The sequence below is a fragment of the Lacerta agilis genome, chromosome 2, assembly GCF_009819535.1.
Source record: "Lacerta agilis isolate rLacAgi1 chromosome 2, rLacAgi1.pri, whole genome shotgun sequence".
Taxonomy (NCBI): domain Eukaryota; kingdom Metazoa; phylum Chordata; class Lepidosauria; order Squamata; family Lacertidae; genus Lacerta; species Lacerta agilis.
In genome coordinates, this window is record NC_046313.1 from 117,924,427 (window position 1) to 117,946,666 (window position 22,240).

The following is a 22,240-nucleotide window of genomic DNA, read 5'->3' on the forward strand; positions in this document are numbered from 1 at the left end:
CCTGCTACTATTTCCTTCTTACTGTTCCTCTCAACACAAGCCACTAATGAGGGGAAAAACCCCCAAATATTTGCAAGACAGAGGCTTCAGCGACTTGACAATTACAAGAGGTGTTTAGCTCTGCCCAAAATAAGATAGAAGGGAAGGGCCATACCTCAGTGATGGAGCATATTTTTCCCACACAGAAGGTGACAGGTGTCAATCTCTGCTACCTGATACAGGTAGGGCGGAGGATGTCCTTTACCTGGACAGATGCTGCCAGTCAGTAGATGGTCCTGAGCTAGAAGGCAGCTTTCTATGTTCTGATTAGGTTTTATACTTCCTCCTTCAGATGCTCTATATATTGGCCCCAAGGTATTTTATAAATCAGACTTTACAAGCATAGTTGAATAAATAACCTCCTGCTACCCTTAATTGTGATGTTGACATTATTGTTCCCCAAGGCAATATGTGAAGGGGTGTGGAACTATCTCTTGGACTCTGCAGAGAATAAGAATAAATCACTGTGGTTCTGATAAATGTAAGGGGAATAAATATCTCCTCTGAAAACTTTAAGGGAGCAGCTGCGAAGAAGACGAAGAAGAAGAAGAAGAAGAAGAAGAAGAAGAAGAAGAGTATGAACCAGAAGAGGAGGAGGAGGAGGAGGAGGAGGAGAGGAGGAGGAGGAGGAGGAGGAGGAGGAGGAGGAGGAGGAGGAGGAGGAGGAGGAGAAGAAGAAGAGGAGGAGGAGGAGGAGGAGGAGGAGGAGGAGGAGGAGGAGATATTTTACGCAATACATGGTTCAAGGATTGGCTGGTCTTTATTGACTCCAGATCAGGTCAAATTTATATAACACTTTAGTGTAAATATACCCTCCAAGTAGTTTATAAAAAGCAACAAAAATAATAAATTTTCAATAAAAGACAGTGTTGAAAACGGTTATTTTAAATATTCAAAATATTGTAAAATAAACAATGAAGCTAACAATAGATAAAAACACATGCCAACTTCCACATATCTGAACCCTGAATAAAAATGGTTTCCCCAGGGACAAAAAAGAGGCTCCAGTAAAGATTTCAATAGGCAGCGAGTGGCAAAGTGTATGGGCTGCCAAATTAAATTATCGGTACAGGACGAGTATTATGGGGCACCAGTAACAGTGCCAGTTCTGCAAACAGAATCAGTTGTGTAGACATATACAGAGTAAGGCAATTCTACAAGTCAGCTGGTGCCAAGCTCTTAGGATTTATTTTTTTCTAAAACCTTACATTTGGTCCAGTAACAAACCCGCAACCACTAAAGGGCTGGATCTACACTGATCTAAAAAAGCTAAGGGGAAAAAAGTTATATAGCTCTCAATTCAGTTTTCCATTGACTGCTGTACAGGCCCGCCTGGTGTCACATTTTTATAACACTTTGAACTCACTGCAGTTTCTGGATCAGACACAAAGGAAGACCTACATAGAGTGCATTGCAGTAATCCAATCTTGAACTCAAGGCTGTGCGATGCCTGATGTGATGTGCTCAATATGTTAGGCTAAAGACCATGTGAGATAGTCCAAGGGTTGCCATGGAAGTCCCAATGTGGTTCCCTGGCAACCTCTACATTATTATGGTCCTCCTGTTAGGATTTCACTGCACCGTTGCTGTGAAATGTGATTTGTGTATGTACTTTGTGTTGTATTTTCACTGTTGCCTGTGTCTGTTCTCTCTCTAAGCTGAATGAGAGAGAGTGCCGTGATTCTCTGTCTGTATATAGTGTAAATAAATATGTAGTTTAGATCTACGGATGGTTCATTCTTCTTGCTGTGCTATGCCAGAAGATTAGTGTGCCTCTTTCATCTGACAGCCATCTGTCAGGAATCCTTTGATGGTGTTTCCTGCTTGGCAGGGGGTTGGACTGGATGGCCCTTGTGGTCTCTTCCAACTCTATGATTATATATATATATATATATATATATATATATATATATATGATTCTCTCTATATATAGAATCATAGAATCATAGAGTTGGAAGAAAAGACAACAGTAATCAACCATTTGAACCCCCAACAGGAATAGTCCAACTTTTATACACATTATGAGATTTCTATACCAATAATCAACTGTTCTCTGTTAACCAACTAAAATTAATTTTGTCAAACCTTAACGCAGACTGGATTTATTTTAATTAAATTCATAGTATTATTATTAAAAACATGCAAAAACACAAGCTCTAATACCCTCAACACAATCTGAATATTTATTAAGCATAATGAGTAGAAAGGATTCTTGGTCTCAATTGTACTGTTGATTATGGAAACCCAGAATATCTTCTTAACGGAACTTTAAATGAGGCAAAAATTACTATTACTCAGAGACTTCAAAATGTCGAATTACAACAAGAAGTTGCCTTACTCCCGGAGCAGTATAGATGTTTAAAATCTTGGCCTAAGTTTGAAGCGGCCCCTTATTTAACTAATATCACTAATGAAGCCTATAGATGGGCCTTCTCTAGAGCCCGTTTCGAGACAATGCCTTCAGCAGTGCTGTATGGCAAATTTACGAAGGTCCCAATGCATGCGCGTCTCTGCCCCTGCATGTCTAACAAGGTAGAATCCGTTACTTGCATCCTTTTATTTTGCGAATTCTATAGTGAAGAGCGTGCTCAATTTATTTTACCCCTTTTAACAAAGTATACACCTGTACAACATTATTTGGAATCCTCCCCCGAAATTTTACGAAAATATCTTCTGGAGGATTCTTCAAGTCTAGTATCAAATGATGTGGCTAAATTCTGCACTTTAGCTATTGAGAAGCGTAAATCTCTTTTATTGAATAACACATTGTAAACATCTTTTGTGTAATTGTTTTATCTCTGGTGGTGTTGTTGCCGATTTTTCTCTGTTTGGATTTATGATTTTCTGTGCTGCTGGCTTTTGCCGTAATAAAACTGACTGAGATTGTGGAAACTTGCATATCTATGAAACCCCTTTAAAATATATGGAACTATATATTTCATATATTCTTCCCAAGGATTGGAATAGACTTGGGAAATCATGACATTTCTACAATGCAGATAGGGACATCCTAAGAAAAAGTGGGATATTCTAGGATCTTCCGGCTTCTGTAAATTCTGGACTGTCCCTGGAAATTAGGGACACTTGGAGGGTGTGATAGACTCATCATAAACTTGTTCTGAGTTGTGGTTCTAATTTTAAGCTCCAGTTCTGCTTTCTTCCAAGAAATGACAGATTAGCAGCTGTTGTTGTTGTTTATTGTAGATTAGATGGTGTTTATTACTGTATATGTGGAAAAAGCAATAAAATATGTTCTAAAATGAATTATGCCACCCTCACTTTGGGGAGAACATCTTATTCAGTTAATAGAATCATAGAATCATAGAGTTGGAAGAGACCACAAGGGCCACCCAGTCCAACCCCCTGCCAAGCAGGAAACACCATCAAAGCATTCCTGACAGATGGCTGTCAAGCCTCCCCTTAAAGACCTCCAAAGAAGGAGACTCCACCACACTCCTTGGTAGCAAATTCCACTGTCAAACAGCTCTCACTGTCAGAAAGTTCTTCCTAATGTTTAGGTGGAATCTTCTTTCTTGTAGTTTGAATCCATTGCCCCGTGTCCGCTTCTCTGGAGCAGCAGAAAACAACCTTTCTCCTTCCTCTATATGACATCCTTTTATATATTTGAACATGGCTATCATATCACCCCTTAACCTTCTCTTCTCCAGGCTAAACATACCCAGCTCCCTAAGCCGTTCCTCATAAGGCATCATTTCCAGGCCTTTGACCATTTTGGTTGCCCTCCTCTGGACACGTTCCAGCTTGTCAGTATCCTTCTTGAACTGTGGTGCCCAGAACTGGACACAGTATTCCAGGTGAGGTCTGACCAGAGCAGAATACAGTGGTACTATTACTTCCCTTGATCTAGATGCTATACTCCTATTGATGCAGCCCAGAATTGCATTGGCTTTTTTAGCTGCTGCATCACACTGTTGACTCATGTCAAGTTTGTGGTCTACCAAGACTCCTAGATCCTTTTCACATGTACTGCTCTCAAGCCAGGTGTCACCCATCCTGTATTTGTGCCTTTCATTCCCCCCCTCCCCAAGTGTAGTACTTTACATTTCTCCCTGTTAAAATTCATCTTGTTTGCTTTGGCCCAGTTCTCTAATCTGTTAAGTTCATTTTGAAGTGTGATCCTGTCCTCTGGGGTATTAGCCACCCCTCCCAATTTGGTGTCATCTGCAAACTTGATCAGGATGCCCTCAAGCCCATCATCCAAGTCATTGATCAAGATGTTGAATAAGACTGGGCCCAAGACAGAACCCTGTGGCACCCCGTCACTTCTCTCCAGGATGAAGAGGAGCCATTGATGAGCACCCTTTGGGTTCGGTCAGCCAGCCAGTTACAAATCCACTGAATGGTAGCATTGTCTAGCCCGCATTTTACCAGCTTCTTTACAAGAATATCATGGGGCACCTTGTCAAAGGCCTTGCTGAAATCAAGATAGGCTACATCCGCAGCGTTCCCTTCATTCCCTTCAGTTCTCAAAGAAGAATCACTCTTTGGTTTATTTTGTAGGAAACCATATTTCTTGCAAACATTAACCAACCACCTGAAGCAAACTTCTCCAGTTCCCAGAAGCCCCAGCAGCCAACATAGCCAATGCTCAGGAATGAAAGTAGTGCTGGGTAGCATCTGAAGGGCACCTGCTTGGGGAATCTTATGCTGCACAGCTTTGAGATGTGTTTTGCAGGTCCCTGAGTGATTTGCACAACTTGAACTGTGCCCACTTTCCAAAATAAATCTGTTTATAGCACATTTTCACTTCCTCCTCTTTCACTTGGAATAATCAACAGGTGTGTCTCTTACAGGTTCATATTATTAATTTATTATCATTATCATTATTTAAATTTGTTAGTCACTTTATCTTGCCCAGGGCAAGGCAACCCAAAGCAACTTCGGATCTCAATAAAGTTCACCCAAACTTTTCCCCTCTATGATCCATGTTAGTCTATTGAGTCAACATGTTTTTCTCCTGCTCTGCACCTGCTCCCTTAAAGCCGCAGATGAGATATTTCTTCCCTAAACAATTATCAGAACCGCAGCTATCTATCCTTGACCTTTCCAAAGTCAAATGGTGCCTTTGAGAACAATAACGCAATCATCCCAATCAGGGGCAGTGGGTGGTTGTTTACTCCACTCTGCCTGATGTATAAAATATATTGTGTGCCACAAAGTCCTTGGGGCCAAGATACAGGACAGGTGAAGGGCGGAGATAAGACTTTTTGAAGCTTGATCAGAGCACAGGAAGCTGCCTTCTAGCTCAGAACTGTCAACTGACTGGTAGCAGCTCTCCAGCTAGAGGACATACTCAGCCTTAGCTGGGAAAAGTTAGCAGAGATTCAACCTAGCACCTTCTGAGTTGCGAAACACATGCTCCACCACTGAGCTGTGGTTTTTCACCTTTCACTCTAAAGACAGAACTGTATTTGTCAAGCAACTACAATCTCTGTCTTACAACAGTTTATGTTTCTACCAATTAGCTGGCTATGGAGCTGGGAGGACCAGTCACAAGGGAAGTGTAGCAGCCAGATTCAGAATGATACCACTGCTGCTGCTACTGCTGCTGCCGCCGCTGCCTCTTGCAACCTGTGGGCTGCAGCAGAGGATAAAATGCCCACTAAATCTCATCAGGGATCAAAATTCTCCTGTGAATTTTTACAGCTCAGGTCACCACTTCATCGGTGGAGTTATATCTTTAAGTTTCATTGACGATGAAATTTCTTTCACCTTTTCCAGCCCACCCTTAAGAAAACTTTACCTGTAAGTAATGATGTAATGATGTATTTTTGTTTCCTACTGTTATGGAAAAGCCCAGGTGCGAAGCTGCTCTGCTGCCTGGCCCTGCGGGATGATGCCCACGGGTTTCTGCAGAGTCTAAAGAAGGATGCCAATCAGTGAAGCAAAAGCAAATTTATTGCACAACAAGGTTCCAGTCGAAAACTGAACAACCGAACAGGGTGACACGGGTTTTTAAAACTCCCCACCACCACCACCTCCCAAGATACAGTTTGTAAAATGTCATTACTACATCACTACTACATCAGCAAAACATCAGAAAAGGGGCGGTAAGGGGAGGGTTCATACATAATTAACATAGAGGTAAACAAGATTTACATAAGGTAATGACTCTGGGTAGGTAACATGTGAATGGGTGTGAAATGTTGGAAAGACCATCTTGAGCACCCACTGAGGGGAAGGACAATGAAATCTTGGTCTGCATAGTCTGCCACAAGGAGAGGTCCGGAGGAGAACATTTGCTCAGTAGTTTACTTAAATGGCTCATAGATTGCCTGCTGGGATGCTTCCGAGTGTGTACATGTGCGGAAGTGACTCTACGCTTGCAGGACTATGGCAGCGACTGACCCATTCGAAAGTCCTTATTTTACAGAGCAAAATGTCATTGGAATGAATAAAATCCATGACAGTATCGATTTTATACGAATTTCTAGACTGTCCGAATGTATCATTCTAATTGCCTGAGTTTCAATTCCATTGTCAAATGTATCAATTTTGATTGGTTTATAGCTAGAGAGGTTTCGATTCCATTATGACCTCAGCAGGGGGCTGTCATCAACGCATCAGAGGGGTAATGAGGCGTGCAGAGAGCTGTAGCTGAACGCTCTTTGAAGATTTGAATGCAATTTCCTCATTGGCTAGCGCTCTCTTCATTGAGAAGTATGGCTCATTCATAGAGTATAGAACAATTGAATGGGAAAGAGAAGGAAATCTTTGTGGGGAAAGGTTTTCTCGAACCTAGAAGGGAGTTTGTGTACTGCTTGTGCAACAACCGTCTGGGCGGGGAGAGGGGATGCTTTCTGGAGGGGTCCCTTGAGGGCATCGCTCCGCTCCCGTGGGTTTACTTGGGAGGAGGCGTTGTTTAGGAGACCACCCCCTTCCAATCCTTATCACTACCCACTCTCCAATTCTCTTAATATATATTGGTCAGTCATTTTTGGAATCCCTGATAAAGGGGTTTGCTTTTAAACCTGTGAGATGAAACTGACTGACGGTAAGACTAGTCTCTTCTGGGGGCCTAAGCAAGAATGGTGTTGCAATTTATTTCATTTATTAATTAAAAGATTTCTATGAATCTTTCCACTTCTTGAAAAGTATTGTTTCAATGCCATTTGACTTTTAATAACAGTTAAAAAAAAATTCAGTCAGACTTGCCCAAGTTCAACTTGTTTTATAGAAGATAGAAAAATCTGTGAGGTGTGTTTGAGTTGCAGCTTATCTGCAGTAACAAAACAAAAAAAGGAAATTCATTATCTCTTTGTCTCTCACGGAACAATAGAGCATGAAAATTGGGAAGTTGCCCTCACTCAATTGGAAATATTCTTCTAGAGGATTAGTGTCCCAGATTTGACTCACTCAGCTTATTTGTAGATGGAGGAAAGATTGGTTCTCTCACAGACAAAAGTGAATAAGGCAACTCTCCTTCCATAGTGGCAACAGGACAATCTATATAACTGCAAACTTTAAATGCCCACTCTGCTTAGGCCATTCTAATGCAGTCAGTGGAATCAATTTGGCTCTGTGGACTTTGTCTCTGGGGCCCTACAGAACCCAACATCACAAAAACTCTTGGCTGCTGTGAGGGGCTACTCTTCCCATGCCTCCCTCAGAAACATGCAAACCATTATCGGAGATCAATTTTTGTGAGCTATACAATACAAGGAGAGGTGCTTGGAAAAAGTGGCAACTGCTAATCATGGGAACTGATGGACTGGCCAAAGAGGTCTCTAGAAAAGGGGCTGGTTTGTGTTCTTGTTTCCCTTCCATCCTCTTTCCTTCCAAAGATACTGTGGAAATGGATATTGGTAGACCTCTGCCCCACTTTGTTGTACATACTGGCTTCCTTTCATATTTGTCTTGATTTATACAAAACAGAATGTAACAATCATTTTCATTGTGACACACTTTTTGCAGTTCGATGAATGGGAGAATCTGGCAGATTCTTTCCTTCTTGCTTGCTACTCAGGAAATCAATCAGAACCCGAGGATCTTACCCAACATCACCCTGGGCTACAGCATCTATGATACCTATTTTGATGGAAGAACAACTTCTGATGCCCTGATAGACCTCCTTGCTGGTGGGAAAATGAATATCCCAAACTACAACTGTGGAAGGAAGAAAAAGCTGGTGGCTGTTTTTGAAGGGGGTGAATCTGACATCTCCATGCACATTGCAAGCTTGTCAGGCATCTACAAGATCCCACAGGCAAGAACTGGGTTCGGGTCAAACACACTTGGCAATATTTGCTGCCTCATGAAAAAGCAAATTATTATTATTATTATTATTATTATTATTATTATTATTATTATTATTATTATTATTATTTACCACCCTATACCCAGAGGTCTCAGGGCGGTTCACAGCAGAAAATCAAAATTTAAAACCACAAAATATATAAGCAAAATTTAAACAACAACCCAATAACCCCCATTTTAAAAAAACGCATTTTAAAAGGGCATAGGATGTCAATCAAATCAAACAAAGGCCTTGTTAAAAAGGAACGTTTTTGCTTGGCGCCTAAAGGTGTGTAATGAAGGCAACAGGCAAACTTCCCTGGGGAGAGCTTTCCTCAGATGGGGAGCCACTGCAAAGTTGGCCTGTTCTCCAGACTTCACAAGGGGGGGGCACATGAAGAAGGGCCGAAGAAGGTGATCTCAGGAACTGGGTAGGTTCATGTGGACACAGGCAGTCCTTGAGGTCCTTTCTTTGCAATATTTCTGTAGATACAACATAAATGCATCCCAGTCTTTTAAAAAGTCTCTATTTATCTCTCAGTCTTCCTGTAAGTTTTGCCATTTCAGCATATTCCATGATTTTAACTTGCCAGTCTTCTTTGGTTGGTATCTTATCATCTTCCCATTATTGAGCTAGTAGAATCCTGGCCGCCATTGTGACGTACATAAATAAGTTCTTGAATTCTTTTGGCAGTTCTTCTCCTGAAACACCTAACAGAAAAGCTTCTGATTTTTTAACAAAAGTTATTTTAAACACCTTTTTCATTTCATTATAAATCATTTCCCAGTAATTTTTAATTACTGTACAATTCCACCACATATGATAAAATGTTCCTTCTTTCTCTTCGCACTTCCAGCACACGTTAGAGCTTGTTCTATACATTTTAGCAAGTTTAACAGGAGTCATATACCACCGATACATCATTTTCATATAACTCCCTTTCAAAATTATGCAATCAGTAAATTTAAAATCTACCTTCCGTAATTTTTCCCAGTCTTTCATTTGTATGTTATTCTTTTTGTCTTCTTTAAAGGCTTCATTTAATTGAAAATATTGTAACCAATCATTTACATGTTCTTTAATCTCTTTATATTCTTTCAATTTTAATCTCTTTATATTCTTTCAATTTTAGTTTACCTTCCACTAAGAGATCCCTGTATGTGAGCCATTTTTGACACACAGACAGACAGATATAGATATAGTGATGTTGCTTCTATTGGTGATAACCACCATGGGTTATGGTCTGATAAAGTTCTTGGTCTTATTTCTATTTTTTTAACTTTTACTTCCAATTATTTGGATATACATATTGCATCGATTCTTGCACTGCTGCCATGCACATGCGAAAAAAAGTGAATTTTCTATCTAGCGGGTGTTTGGCTCTCCATACATCTGTCAAATTCAGGTTCTCTGTAATATTGCAAAAAGTTGCTGGTAATCTGCCTTCTTTAGTATCTTTTTTCCTAATTGTTCTGTCCATGTCAGGTGAAATTACACCATTTAAATCCCCCATTTCTAATCAGCAAATTCAAGTAAATCAGTTTCCATTTTTTTATATGTAGAATTCTCCTTTTTTCATTTGGGGCATAAATTCCAATTAAAAGAAGTTTTTTACCTTGTACTGCAATCTGCACTACAATCACTCTTCCTAGATCATCTTTTAAAATTAATTTAGGCTCAAATTTTGGTTTTACATAAATGACAACACCTCTGTTTTGATTTGTCTGCTGTGATGGACTCTATTCCCAACTTTTTATTAATTAGGACTCTTCCATGCCTTTTTGCAATATGGGTCTCTTGTAAGCATATTACATCTGAGTTCTCTTTTAACATTATAGGTTCAATTTTATTTCTTTTTGTTTCATTATTCAAACCATTTACATTCCAACTGCATATTTTTAAATCTGCCCTTTGTTTCTTTTTCCTGTTTTGTTTTTTTCCTAAAGTCTTGTCTTTTCTTTGTCTTGATTATCTAAAATATCTAATTCCTCCCTGTTCCCCCCCCACCTGTTGCTCCCCCTTCCACACTTTCGGTCGCTCCTCCCAGTTCGGGTGGTATGCGTGTGTTGTCAAAATCTCTCCCATATCTTAACCAAAATTCTTGCTCTTGCTCCTCACTTGCCAGTCTACGTCTTTGTTTCTTGCAGGTAAAGGAGATTCCTTCTGGAAACTCCCATCTGTATTTTATGTTTATTCTGGTTAAGGCGCTTGTCAGAAATTTATATTTCAGGTGTTTTTGAAAAAGACATGGGGGACCATTTTGTACATATACACCGGGTTTCCATCAACCTGGATTTGCCTACCCTGGCAACACTTTTTTGGGGGGGTACCCTGACCCCTCTGCAAACTCTGGGCCAATTGGACAATCAGCACTGCACTGCTTTTCCGGTTGGCAGGAAACTGGAAGTCACATCATACACCACTTTGAAACGTTGCTTTCCATGAAGTGAAAAGCCATATACAGTTGTACCTCGTGTTATGATTGCTGTGGGATGTGAACGGCGCAGGTTACAAACGCACTGAACCCAGAAGTACTGGAACGGGTTACTTCTGGGTTCGGCTGGTCGCACATGCGCAGACGCACGCAGTGAAATCACGCGCATGTGCAGACACGCTGAATCGTGACCCACGCATGTGAAGAAGTGGCACTGTGGGTTGAGGACTTCTCAGGATGTGAACAGGGCTCCGGAATGGATCCCGTTTGCATCTAGAGGTACCACTGTGGGTTTTTAAATAAATAAATGGGTATTTTCTGCATGTGAAATAAATGCTCGACCACTCAGAATTGACTGATTGCAAGACAGGTGAATCATTGGACCATCCCTGGAGGAGGAGCTACCCTTCACTGATTTACAGCATCCAACCTGGACACTGGAGTTCTGGGTAGGGTGGGGAATTAAAAAGCCAAAGACTATATAAAAACTATTTTATTAAAAAGAAATCCTTTGAGGTTGCACTAACTAAATTTGTCATCATCTTTTGCATAGTAGTATCCAATCTTGGTCCTGAAAAACAAAGAATCCATTTCTTTTCATTTACTTTCCAGTTCAGTTATGGCTTTGTTCTTCATGATAAAGTCCAGTCCCCTTTTGTCTACCAAATAGCTCCCAAGGAAGAAATTCAATATCAAGGAGTGGTGCAACTCCTCCTGCATTTCAGGTGGACATGGGTCGGCCTCTTTGTTCCAGACAATGACAATGGAGAAAGGTTCCTGAGTACCTTGACACCTCTGATGATGGAAAAGGAAATTTGTGTTGCCTTCGTAAAAAGAGTAGTACATAAAACCTGGCTGTGGGCACCCCAAGAACCACCTGCCATGTGGAGACAAGTCAGTGTATTTGTTTACTCTGCGGACTCTCAATATGGACTTTTTATAATCATAGAGGTACAATCCTTACTGGAAAGGATACAAACTGAGGGTAAAGTCTGGATAACCACAGGTCTTCAGAACAAAATGTTGTTACTTGATAATGCCTGCTTCCAGTATGCCCACGGCTCTTTGTCCTTTGTAATGAAGACCAAAAAAAGGATGAAAAAGGACTACTATTGGCCAACGTCTTCAGCCAGTCTAAGCTATTCGAGGAAAGCATTTGATTGTTCATATTCAAAACATGCCTTATCTGTGAGGAGTTTGAGAAAGTGCAAGGAGAAGGAGAATCTGGAGATGCTGGCCCAAGAAGAGAATGAAAGAATCCTGTCCCAAGACAGCTATGTGAATTACTTTAGTATCCAAACTGTGGCTCAGGCCTTAAATGCTGCATATTCATCCAGGTCAAAGAGGATGTCGATTGTGGGTGGAGGAGGCAGCTTGGACCTTCCAAGGCTAGAACCTTGGCAGGTATGTCCTTTTCTTTTTGCAACCTGCAATTTGTTGTCCCAGCTGTGGAATCACCATGATAGGATCGTGGGAAACTGTCTTGCACTGAGTCAGACCATTGGCCTCTGTAGCTTAGCACTGTCTGCATTGACTGACTAGCAGCGGTTCCCTGCTGTTTTTGGAGGGGTATTTGGTAATTATAGGAAAAGCCGATCCTGAAGCAGAACTTGGTGTTCTGCCTTTAATAAAGCTATCTTCATCATTCATTACATATTTTCCAAACACTATAACCAACCTTTCCTAATATATGTAATTATGTTAACTTTGGTCATCCTCAAAATGCTGAAGCAGAATGAGGGGTCCTAACAATCTAGAATGGTCACTACAAGTCCAGTTGAGAGAGACAGTGGTTTCTTGTTCAGAGAAGATTAGAAAGCAGAGTAAGAAGGGCTGGACACGGTTTCATGTTTTATCAGTGCTGCAGACTCCTCTGTCATTACAGCTCCATCCATTCTTGAAAGTCCAGTTCTACTCTAATACTTCAGCTGATGGGCAGTACTTGGATGAGAATGGGGCACTGGCCATTGACTTTGATATCGTGAACTGGGTGCTGTTTCCTAATAACTCTCATGCTAGAGTGAAAATTGGAAGAATAGAGAAACTAAAGTCCTCAAATCTGAAGTTCACCATTAACCCGGAAGCAATTGTATGGCCCAAGCTATTTAAGAAGGTAGGAGAAATGTTACGTTATTAATCATGACATCTGCTATGCTCTAACATCATTTTGAATAGTACATAGAAGCATAGAATCTTAGAATTGTAGAGTTGGAAGGGACACTAGTCCAACCCCCTGCGATGCAGGAATCTCAACTGAAGCATCCATGGCAGTTGACCATCCAAGCTCTGTTTAAAAACCTCAAAGGAATGATAATCCACCACCTTGACCAGTTGATAGGTACCTGGGTCTTCTTTTTTCTCCTTTTTGGAGATGGGGACAACATTTGCCCACCTCCAGTTCGCAGGGACCTCACCTGTTTTCCAATAATTCTCAAAGATTATAAACAAAGGCTCTGAGGTTACATCTGAAAACTGTTTTAGAACCCTTGAATGCAGCTCATCAGGCCCTGAACTTCTGAATTCATTTAAAGTAGCTAGGTTGTCCCTTACCATTTCTTTTCCTACCTTGTGCTTGCATCATTTATTATCATGTTATCACCAGGTTGGGTGCTGCTTTCCTTCTGAGTGAAGACAGGCAGAGTAGGTGTTGTGCAGTTACACCTTCTCTGTCACCCAATAGCATTTCTCCATTTTCTCCTCGCTGAGGACCTGCTACTTGCTTGTTTTTCTTCTTGCTTCAAACATAGCAGAATATTTTTTTATTTTTTATTTTTTTAAAAAAACCTTTAACCTCTCTTGCAAGCCTGACCTCATCCTGAGCTTTGGCTCAGCTGACTTTCTCCTTGCTACTGTTGGCTACACTTGTATACTTCTCCTTTGTGATTTCCCTTTTCTTCCATTTCTTATACATGCCCTTCTTAACTTTCAGCTCTTCCGTAAACTTCTTATGGAGCCACACCAGCTTCCTTAGATGCCTCCCACTTTTATCTCTTGTTCAAATTGTTTGCCTTTGTGCCTTCAATATTTCACCTTTAAGACATTTCCATCTATTACAGACTCCTTTCTCTTTGAGTGTTTCTGACCATGAGATCACACCCAGAAGTTCCTTCAGCTTTTTGAAATCAGACTTCTTAAAGTCCAGAGCACATGTCTGACTACACTCAGTTTTCCCTTGCCTCTGGATAGGGAAACCCAAGAGAACATGATCATTTCCTCCCAAGGTTCCCAGTACTTTCACTTTATCAATCAATTCCTCCTTGTTGGTGAGAACCAGGCCCAAGATGTTATGATCCCCTTGCTGCTGTTTCCACCTTTGGGGAAATGAAATGATCAGTGAGGCAATTGAGAAATTTGCTGGACCCTACATTCAACAGATATTGTCAGGAGTCCAGGTTCCCAGCTTGATAACACAGTAAACGTAGGTAATTAAAAAGGAGGGTTTATTGTAAAAACAAACAAACAGATAGCTCCAGACAGCTCCAATGAAGCCGCCGACATTATCACTCAAGAGGACCCTTCGGACGATTCCTTCCAGTTTCTACAGAATATACTGAACCGTTGCCCCTTACAACTCTTGTTTTGCTTCCTGTCTAGCAGCCCTCTCATTCGCCAACTCTTCAGACTTATTGGATCAGCTCCAGCCTTTTCCTGTATTGAAAGACTGTCTCTGTGTCTGTTCACACCTGTTTGAGCCTCCTGAGAGCTTTGGCTGTGTTCTAGCCCACTCTCAGTTGTTCCCTTGGCAACCAGCATTCCGAGGAATGGGGGAGTCGGAACTGGCCACTGTTCAGCCTGCATCAATTCTAAACCTCTCTGTTCTGCAGCCGGCTGTAAAGTTCCACCAGGAGCTGGCTCATTCCTGACAGATATTGGGGTAGTTGAAGCCTCCCATGACTACTATATCCTTTCTGAATGTTTGGTAATCTGCTCTAGAAAGGCACCATCTAATTCTCCAGTCTAGCTTGGAAGTCTAAATCAGACTCCCACAGTAAGGTCATGGTTATTTCCCTGTCCTATGATCTGTGTCCAAAAAATACCAGAAATATTACTAATACTTTCTCCTTAGTGCTCAATCCTCTCTTTATGCCTAGACTGTGCCTCGCTCAAGATGCACAGAAAGCTGTCTCCCGGGATATGCCAAGAAGGTTCAGGAAGGAAAACCAGTGTGCTGCTATGATTGTGCTTCTTGCTCAGAAGGGACAATCTCCACTGTGGAAGGTAGGATAGGATCTAAAAGGGCCTTTGATGGGAGGATGGGGCAAATATTTGAGCCAACCCAAACATAATTCTACTAATGACACCCCTTGAATGAAATGCCGTCCCCAGAGAGGTTTCACCTGTTGCCAGCCTGCAATGTCCCGCCTAGAAGCAGGAAAATTTATTTGCCCACCTGCTCACACATGTAGGATTAATCCGGATTTAATGATGGTAACTGCTCTTTAAAATTGTTTTGTACCCTTTATATTGTTTTTCTCATTTCTCATTTTGGCTTCTACAACATCACCTTTACAGTTTCACTGATACACAGATGAAACGTTTTGCAGATCAATCAGTCAATAAAATGTAACTCACTTGCTTGAAAGATTCTACAATTTGAAAACAGAGGTACTGAATGTACTTTTATTACTTATGGAAAATCTTTGAATAAAAACATTTGTTTTAAAAGAAGTTCACCTCCAAATAGGATATTTAAATAGGATATTTAAATATCTCCAAATAGGATATTTAAATAAAAAAACACGTTTTAAATAATTTTTTTTGATTTAAATAAAAAAAATCTGATTTTTTAAAATTTAAATCGGATTTGTTTTTTATTTAAATCCACCCTGAGCCTTACTGACTAGTGATTTAAATCAGTTTGATTTAAATCAAATCCACCCTGCATTGTAGGTGTGTGACTGATATTAGGGTGTTAGGATACTGAAGTGTGTTCTTCTCTATGCAGATGCCAAGGAATGCAAAAATTGTCAGGAAGATCAGCATCCAAACAAAGAGCAAGATCAATGTGTCCCCAAAGTAATCACCTTCCTGTCCTATGAAGAATTTTTAGGCAGCCTCCTGGCTTCCTTTGCTCTCTTCTTATCCTTAGCCACAGGCTTTGGGTTAGGAATCTTCATTAAATACAAAGAAACTCCCATAGTCAAAGCCAACAACAGGGACCTCTCCTACATCCTCCTCATCTCTCTACTTTTCTCCTTTCTGTCCTCCTTCCTCTTCATTGGCCAGCCAAGGAAAGCAACCTGCCTTCTCCGACAAACAGCCTTCAGCACAATCTACTCAGTTGCTGTCTCTTCTGTTCTGGCAAAAACCATCACAGTGGTGCTGGCCTTCCTGGCCACTAAGCCAGGAAACAGGGTGAAGAGATGGCTGGGGAAGACCTTGGCCCACTCCATTGTCATTTCCTGCTCCAGCGTCCAAGTTCTCATATGCAGTACCTGGCTGGGGATCTCTCCTCCATTCCCCAACTCTGACATGCACTCCCAGCCTGGAGAGATCACCCTGCAATGCAACGAAGGGTCTGTGGCCATGTTTTATGTTGCCCTTGGCTACATGGGCTTCCTGGCTGCCATCTGCTTCACAGTGGCTTTCCTAGCCAGGAATCTGCCTGGGGCCTTCAATGAAGCCAAGCTGATCACCTTCAGCATGTTGGTCTTCTGCAGTGTTTGGGTGTCCTTTGTGCCCACTTACCTGAGCACCAAGGGGAAATTCATGGTAGCCGTGCAGGTTTTCTCCATCTTGGCCTCCAGTGCTGGGCTTCTGGGCTGCATCTTCATTCCCAAGTGCTACATTATTATACTGAGGCCTGATCTGAATACCAAGGAGCACCTGACAAGAAAAAAATAAGGATGGCATTTTATTCTTAGCCCTAGGGATATCATGGAATCATAGAATTGTAGAGTTGGAGGTCCCCACCAAAAAAATATTGGGTGTGTGTATATGTATTCAAGCACTTTCCAGATAAGGCTGGAGAAGGTATTCCTTAGCCTGAGATCTTGGGGAGCCCCTGCTTGTCACTGTAGATGACGGTGCAATGAAGGTGTACTCTCAGCAGAAGGGACAGTTATGAGCTCATAAATGCTCAGCAGTAATTATTTATTTGGTAAAGTGTTTCCTTCCTACCACCTCACAAAACATTAGGCCAGTTTACATTTTGAAGAGCGGAATAACATCTGGAGGGAGTCAGGTTGAGGAAGCTAATAGCATATGGCTTTGAGTCATGATTTGTAGATCCTGGAAGTGTTTGTATGACTTGAACTGTGTTCACTTGACAAAATAAGTCTGCTTGTAGCTCATGCTGTTTCTAGGTTGCACATCATCTTCAGGAATCAGAGTAATTCACAATCAACAAGCAGGTTAATGCAGATTGGGCACTTCATTGATCTCACAAAAGAATAATTACGGTTAGGATTATTTATTGCTGGTGACGTTGGGACCATACAGCCTCCATATTTTCAGCTGTTAATGATTTGAACCCCTACTATATCTTAACACACATGTTTACTTGTTTTAAAAATCCTGTGCATCTTTCTCTCTATTACTCTATATCTGTTCATTGGTAGTATCCCACCAAAACATCCACAGTAATATATTCCGGAATCTATGCTAACCAATGAGAATGTTGAACAGTTTGACATCACAAAGGGTGCTTGGCAAAGGCAATATGAAAGTATATAAACAGGTGCTTTTAGACTAAGAGGTTTTTATCCTTGTCAGAAGCAGTTGTTTCCAAGGAGAAGTCCCATTCTGTGGATACATCTGTGCTGATGTATACCGTATTTTTGCTCCATAAGACGCACTTTTTTCCTCCTAAAAAGTAAGGGGAAATATCTGTGCGTCTTATGGAGCGAATGGTGGTTCCTGGAGCTGAATTTCCCAGGGGCCAAAAGAGGATCATGCCTTTTATTTTACAAAGAGAAAAGAGGGTGTTTAAAGGACCCTGCTCAGCAGCTGATCAGCAAGAGATCGGGAGAGAGATAAGAGTCCCGGCTCCCTTTCAGCCCCGCCCTCTTGCCTAGGCCTCCATTGTTGAATGTGCTGCAGAGGGAGGTTGTTTGTTTCCCCAGCAACATGTGACTGGATGATTAGATTATCTGTCTGGAAATGGAAACAAGAAGAATTACCGACGAAAGAAGAATGGACAGTGAAATTGATGGAATATGCAGAACTGGACAAAATGACGGGAAGAATCCAGGAACAGCGGGACCAGAAATTCACCAAAGACTGGTTAAAGTTTACAAACTATATAAAAGACAATTTACAATTGAATACACTAATAGGATTTCAAGAAGTTTTGTAGTTAATGTGTAGAAATATTATTGTAAGTGTGGTAGTTAAAGTAAGAAGGAATTTTATGATAATGTAAGCAATGGTTGATTAAAGAAGTATAATATCAAGATATAATTCCGAAAGCCATGTGGAGGGATTGAGGGAAGTCATGGCTTTGCAAGCCAAAGTGGAAAATGTATGAAAATGTTTGATTTAATTTTATATTGTAGTAGTATAGTGTAAAAATAATAAAAATTATATTTTAAAAAAAGATCATCTGTCTGGAAACTGTAGAAAAGACTCCCTTTCCTTTAGAAGCTGCAGAAATGTGAGTTGAACCCCATAAAAATGGGGCTTTTCCTCTTTGCTTTTCCCCCTTTGCAAAAAAAAAGCTGCAAAACTTTTAGCTGATCCTCAAAAAACCAGGGCTTTTAGAGGAGGAAAACCAGAAAAAAAAACTTGTTTCCTCCTCTAAAAACAAGGTGCGCCCTATGGTCTGGTGCGCCCTATGGAGCGCAAAATATGGTATATTGATTTCTATTGCTCTTATCTTTTGACAGGAAGGTACTATTTGCAGTCAAGCTGATTAATCTCACACCTTCAGAAAGGTGACCTTAAACTGAAATCCTTCACAACAATCAAAAGGCCTACCCTCATCCTACTCCTCTCCTAAATTTTGCTGCTGAGATAAAAAAAAAAAGTTTTAGCAGGGAACCATATTGAGGTTATTAATATTGTGCATATGGAAGCAGTTGGATGACTAAAAACGAACTGTTCTTGAAATAAAAATTATCCAGTCCAAAAATGGAATGGTCTCCCTCTGGAAGTTGTGGACTCTCCTTCCTTGGTGTTTTTAAGGAGAGGTTCGATGGCCATCTGTCCTGGATGCTACAGCTGAGTTTCCTGCATCGTAGGGGGTTGGGCAAGATGACTCTTGGGGTCCCTTCCTACTCTATGATTCTATGATGCTAATAAAACCCATTGGTTTATTTTGCAACCTTCTACTGAAAAAAAGATAGTGGAACATGGGGGGTGAGTTTTGCAAATACCCGCACCTCTAGTGCAAAGGAGCTCAACATTGTGTCTGTCCCAATGCTTCACTTGGGCACAAGACACAGTCACTTCCGCACCATACATTGAAAGCATTCTTAGGCCAACACTCATTACTTCCTCCAAAGAATCCTGAAAACAGTAGTTTGTTTGTTTGTTTAAGGTTCTGAGAGTTGTTAGGTGACCTCCCTACAGATGTAGCTGTGCTGTTCTCAAATGCCAGGTCAGTCCACAGAAAGACCATATTAATCCACAACTTAAGCATGGATACAGTGGCTGCTGATATGGGCTGTATTGCTGAAACCTGGATGTGTAAACTGAACAAGACTGACCTAACACAACTGTGCTCATCTGGATACTCTGTATAGGCTTGACCATGGGGTTAAAGGACAGTGTGATGCCACTACTGTCCATAGAAGTATCATCCCCTTTACCACAAAACTTCAAAACCTCTATCCGGGCAGGACAGATAGGGGATGCTGCTGGTTTATTGACCCCCTTATTGGCCAGGGGCTCTCCTGGCCAAGATGATCTCTGCCATGATGTTGGAGGACCATAATCATCTTAAGATTTAGTGTCAGGAATATAACGTAGTCCTGGACACAGCAGAGTTAATCGCAGGTTTTCTGGAAGCTTCTGGCTGTTGAGCATTAACTGGACAGCACAACGCAGGAACTCAGCAAACTCACTTGGATAACTATATACAGTATTTATTGAAGCAACTAGTATCCATAAGTTACTATGTACAGACTTTACAAATAAAAGAAACAAAACATAAAATCTCTCCTCTCTGTCTCTCTCTCTCTCAACATTCAGTACACCACTAACAACCAACCAACAAGCTCTCACACAGAGCTCATTCTTTAGGAACTCATTGACCAATCACAGGTCGTTGCTAAGGGTCTGGAGAGAGAGCAGATCTTGGCTTTCTGCCAACTGGTAATTGCTACAGATGAAAAGCTGACTTTCTGCACGTAGGCACTTTGAAATCTCTAACAAATCATGTAGAAGTTGCCACTGAGCCACACTGGGACTTCATGGTCTCCATGGCAACCCTTAGGCTGTCTCACATGGTCTTTAGTATCACATATTGAGCACATCACATCAGGCAGGGCACAGCCTTGAATTCAAGATTGGAATACAGTGGTACCTCTGGTTACAGATTTAATTCATTTTGGGGGCTGTGTGCACCCTGAAAAATCCGTAACTAGAGACGCTGCTCCTGCGCATGCATGCGGCGCGATAGAGAGCTTCTGCGGATGCGCAAGTGGCGAAACCCAGAAGTATACACTTCCAGGTTTGCCGCGGCCATAACCCAAAGATTCCGTAACCTGGAGGTTACACAGCACGAAGTACCGCTGTACTGGAATGCACTCTATGTGGGTCTTCCTTTGTGTCTGATCCAGAAACTGCAGTGAGTTCGGAAGTGGCTGTCTGGAGTAAGACCTTGTCAGCTTATAATAATTCTATTCCCAGATCTAGGACTAATTTAGACTGGTGAGTTACTGGTATAACGTTACAAATGTGTTATAAAAATGTGACACCAGGGGGCTCTGTGCAGCGGTCAATGGAAAATTGAACTGACAGCTACTATATAACTAGTTTTTCTTAGCGTTTTTAGATCAGTGTAGATCCAGCCCTTTAGTGGTTGCTGGTTTGTTACTCCACCAAATGCAAGGTGTTACAAAAAAAAATCCTAAGAGCTTGGCACCAGTTGACTTGTGGAATTGCCTTACTCTGTATATGTCCACTCAACTGATTCAGTCTTGAGAACTGGCACTGTTACTGGTGCCACATAATACTGGTTCTGTGCTGATAATAATTTAATTCACAGCCTGTACACTTTGCCACTCGCTGCCTATTGAAATCTTTACTGGAGTCTTTTTCTCTCTTTTTTTGTCCCTGGGGAAACCATTTTTATTCAGGGTTCAGATATGTGGAAGTTGGCATGTGTTTTTATCTATCTTTAGCTTCATTGTTTATTTTACAATATTTTGAATATTTAAAATAACTGTTTTAAACATTGTCTTTTATTGAAAATTTATTATTTTTGTTGCTTTTCATAAACCACTTGGAGGGTATATTTACACTAAAGTGTTATATAAATTTGACCTGATCTGGAGTCAATAAAGACCAGCCAATCTTTGAATCATGTATTGAGTAAACAACTTCCTCCTCCTTCTTCTCCTCCTCCTTCTCCTTCTCCTCCTCCTTCTTCTCCTTCTCCTTCTCCTTCTCCTTCTCCTTCTCCTTCTCCTTCTCCTCCTTCTCCTTCTCCTTCTCCTTCTCCTTCTGCTCCTCCTTCTTCTCCTTCTCCTTCTCCTCCTTCTCCTCCTCCTCCTCCTCCTCCTCCTCCTTCTCCTTCTCCTCCTTCTCCTCCTCCTCCTCCTCCTCCTCCTCCTCCTCCTCCTTCTCCTCCTTCTCCTTCTCCTCCTCCTCCTCCTCCTTCTTCTTCTTCTCCTCCTCCTCCTCCTCCTCCTCTTCTGGTTCATACTCTTCTTCTCCTCCTCCTCCTCCTCCTCCTCCTCCTCCTCCTCCTTCTTTGCAGCTGCTCCCTTAAAGTTTTCAGAGGAGATATTTATTCCCCTTACATTTATCAGAACCACATTGATTTATTCTTATTCTCTGCAGAGTCCAAGAGATAGTTCAACACCCCTTCACATATTGCCTTGGGGAACAATAATGTCAACTTCATAATTAAGGGCTGCAGGAGGTTATTTATTCAACTATGCTTGAAAAGTGTATATAATACCTTGGGGCCAAGATAAAGAGCATCTGAAGTAGGAAGTATAAAACCTAATCAGAACATAGGAAGCTGCCTTCTAGCTCAGGACCATCTACTGACTGGCAGCATCTCTCCAAGTAGAGGACATCCTCAGCCCAGCAGAGATTGACACCTGACACCTTCTGGGTGGGAAAAAGATGCTCCATCACTGAGCTATGGCCCTTCCTTTCAATCCTATTTTGGGCAGAGCTGAACACCTCTTTTATTTCTCAAGTCGCTGAAGCCTCTGTCTTGCAAATATTTGGAGTTTCTTCTAATTAGCTGCTTGCAGTCACAAGGAAAGAGTAGCAGGCAGACCCAAAAATGATTGTTGTTATTATAACACTGCTTCTTTTGTTGCCTCTTGCAACCCGTGGGATGCAGCAGAGGGCAAAATGTCCACTGAATCTGATCAAAGATAGAAATCTGG

At 41.4% G+C, this 22,240-nt stretch overlaps 1 protein-coding gene across 1 annotated transcript in view; it reads right to left on the reverse strand.

Annotated features, from left to right (window-relative positions):
- Positions 1 to 22,240, reverse strand: part of LOC117042200 (oocyte zinc finger protein XlCOF6-like) — a gene marked incomplete at its 3' end in the record, with an annotated part of 114,708 nt that overhangs the window by 22,787 nt on the left and 69,681 nt on the right. The window contains 2 exon segments of the mRNA XM_033141725.1: positions 9,612 to 9,622; positions 19,375 to 19,397. Of these exon segments, the coding sequence (XP_032997616.1) occupies positions 9,612 to 9,622; positions 19,375 to 19,397 (34 nt within the window).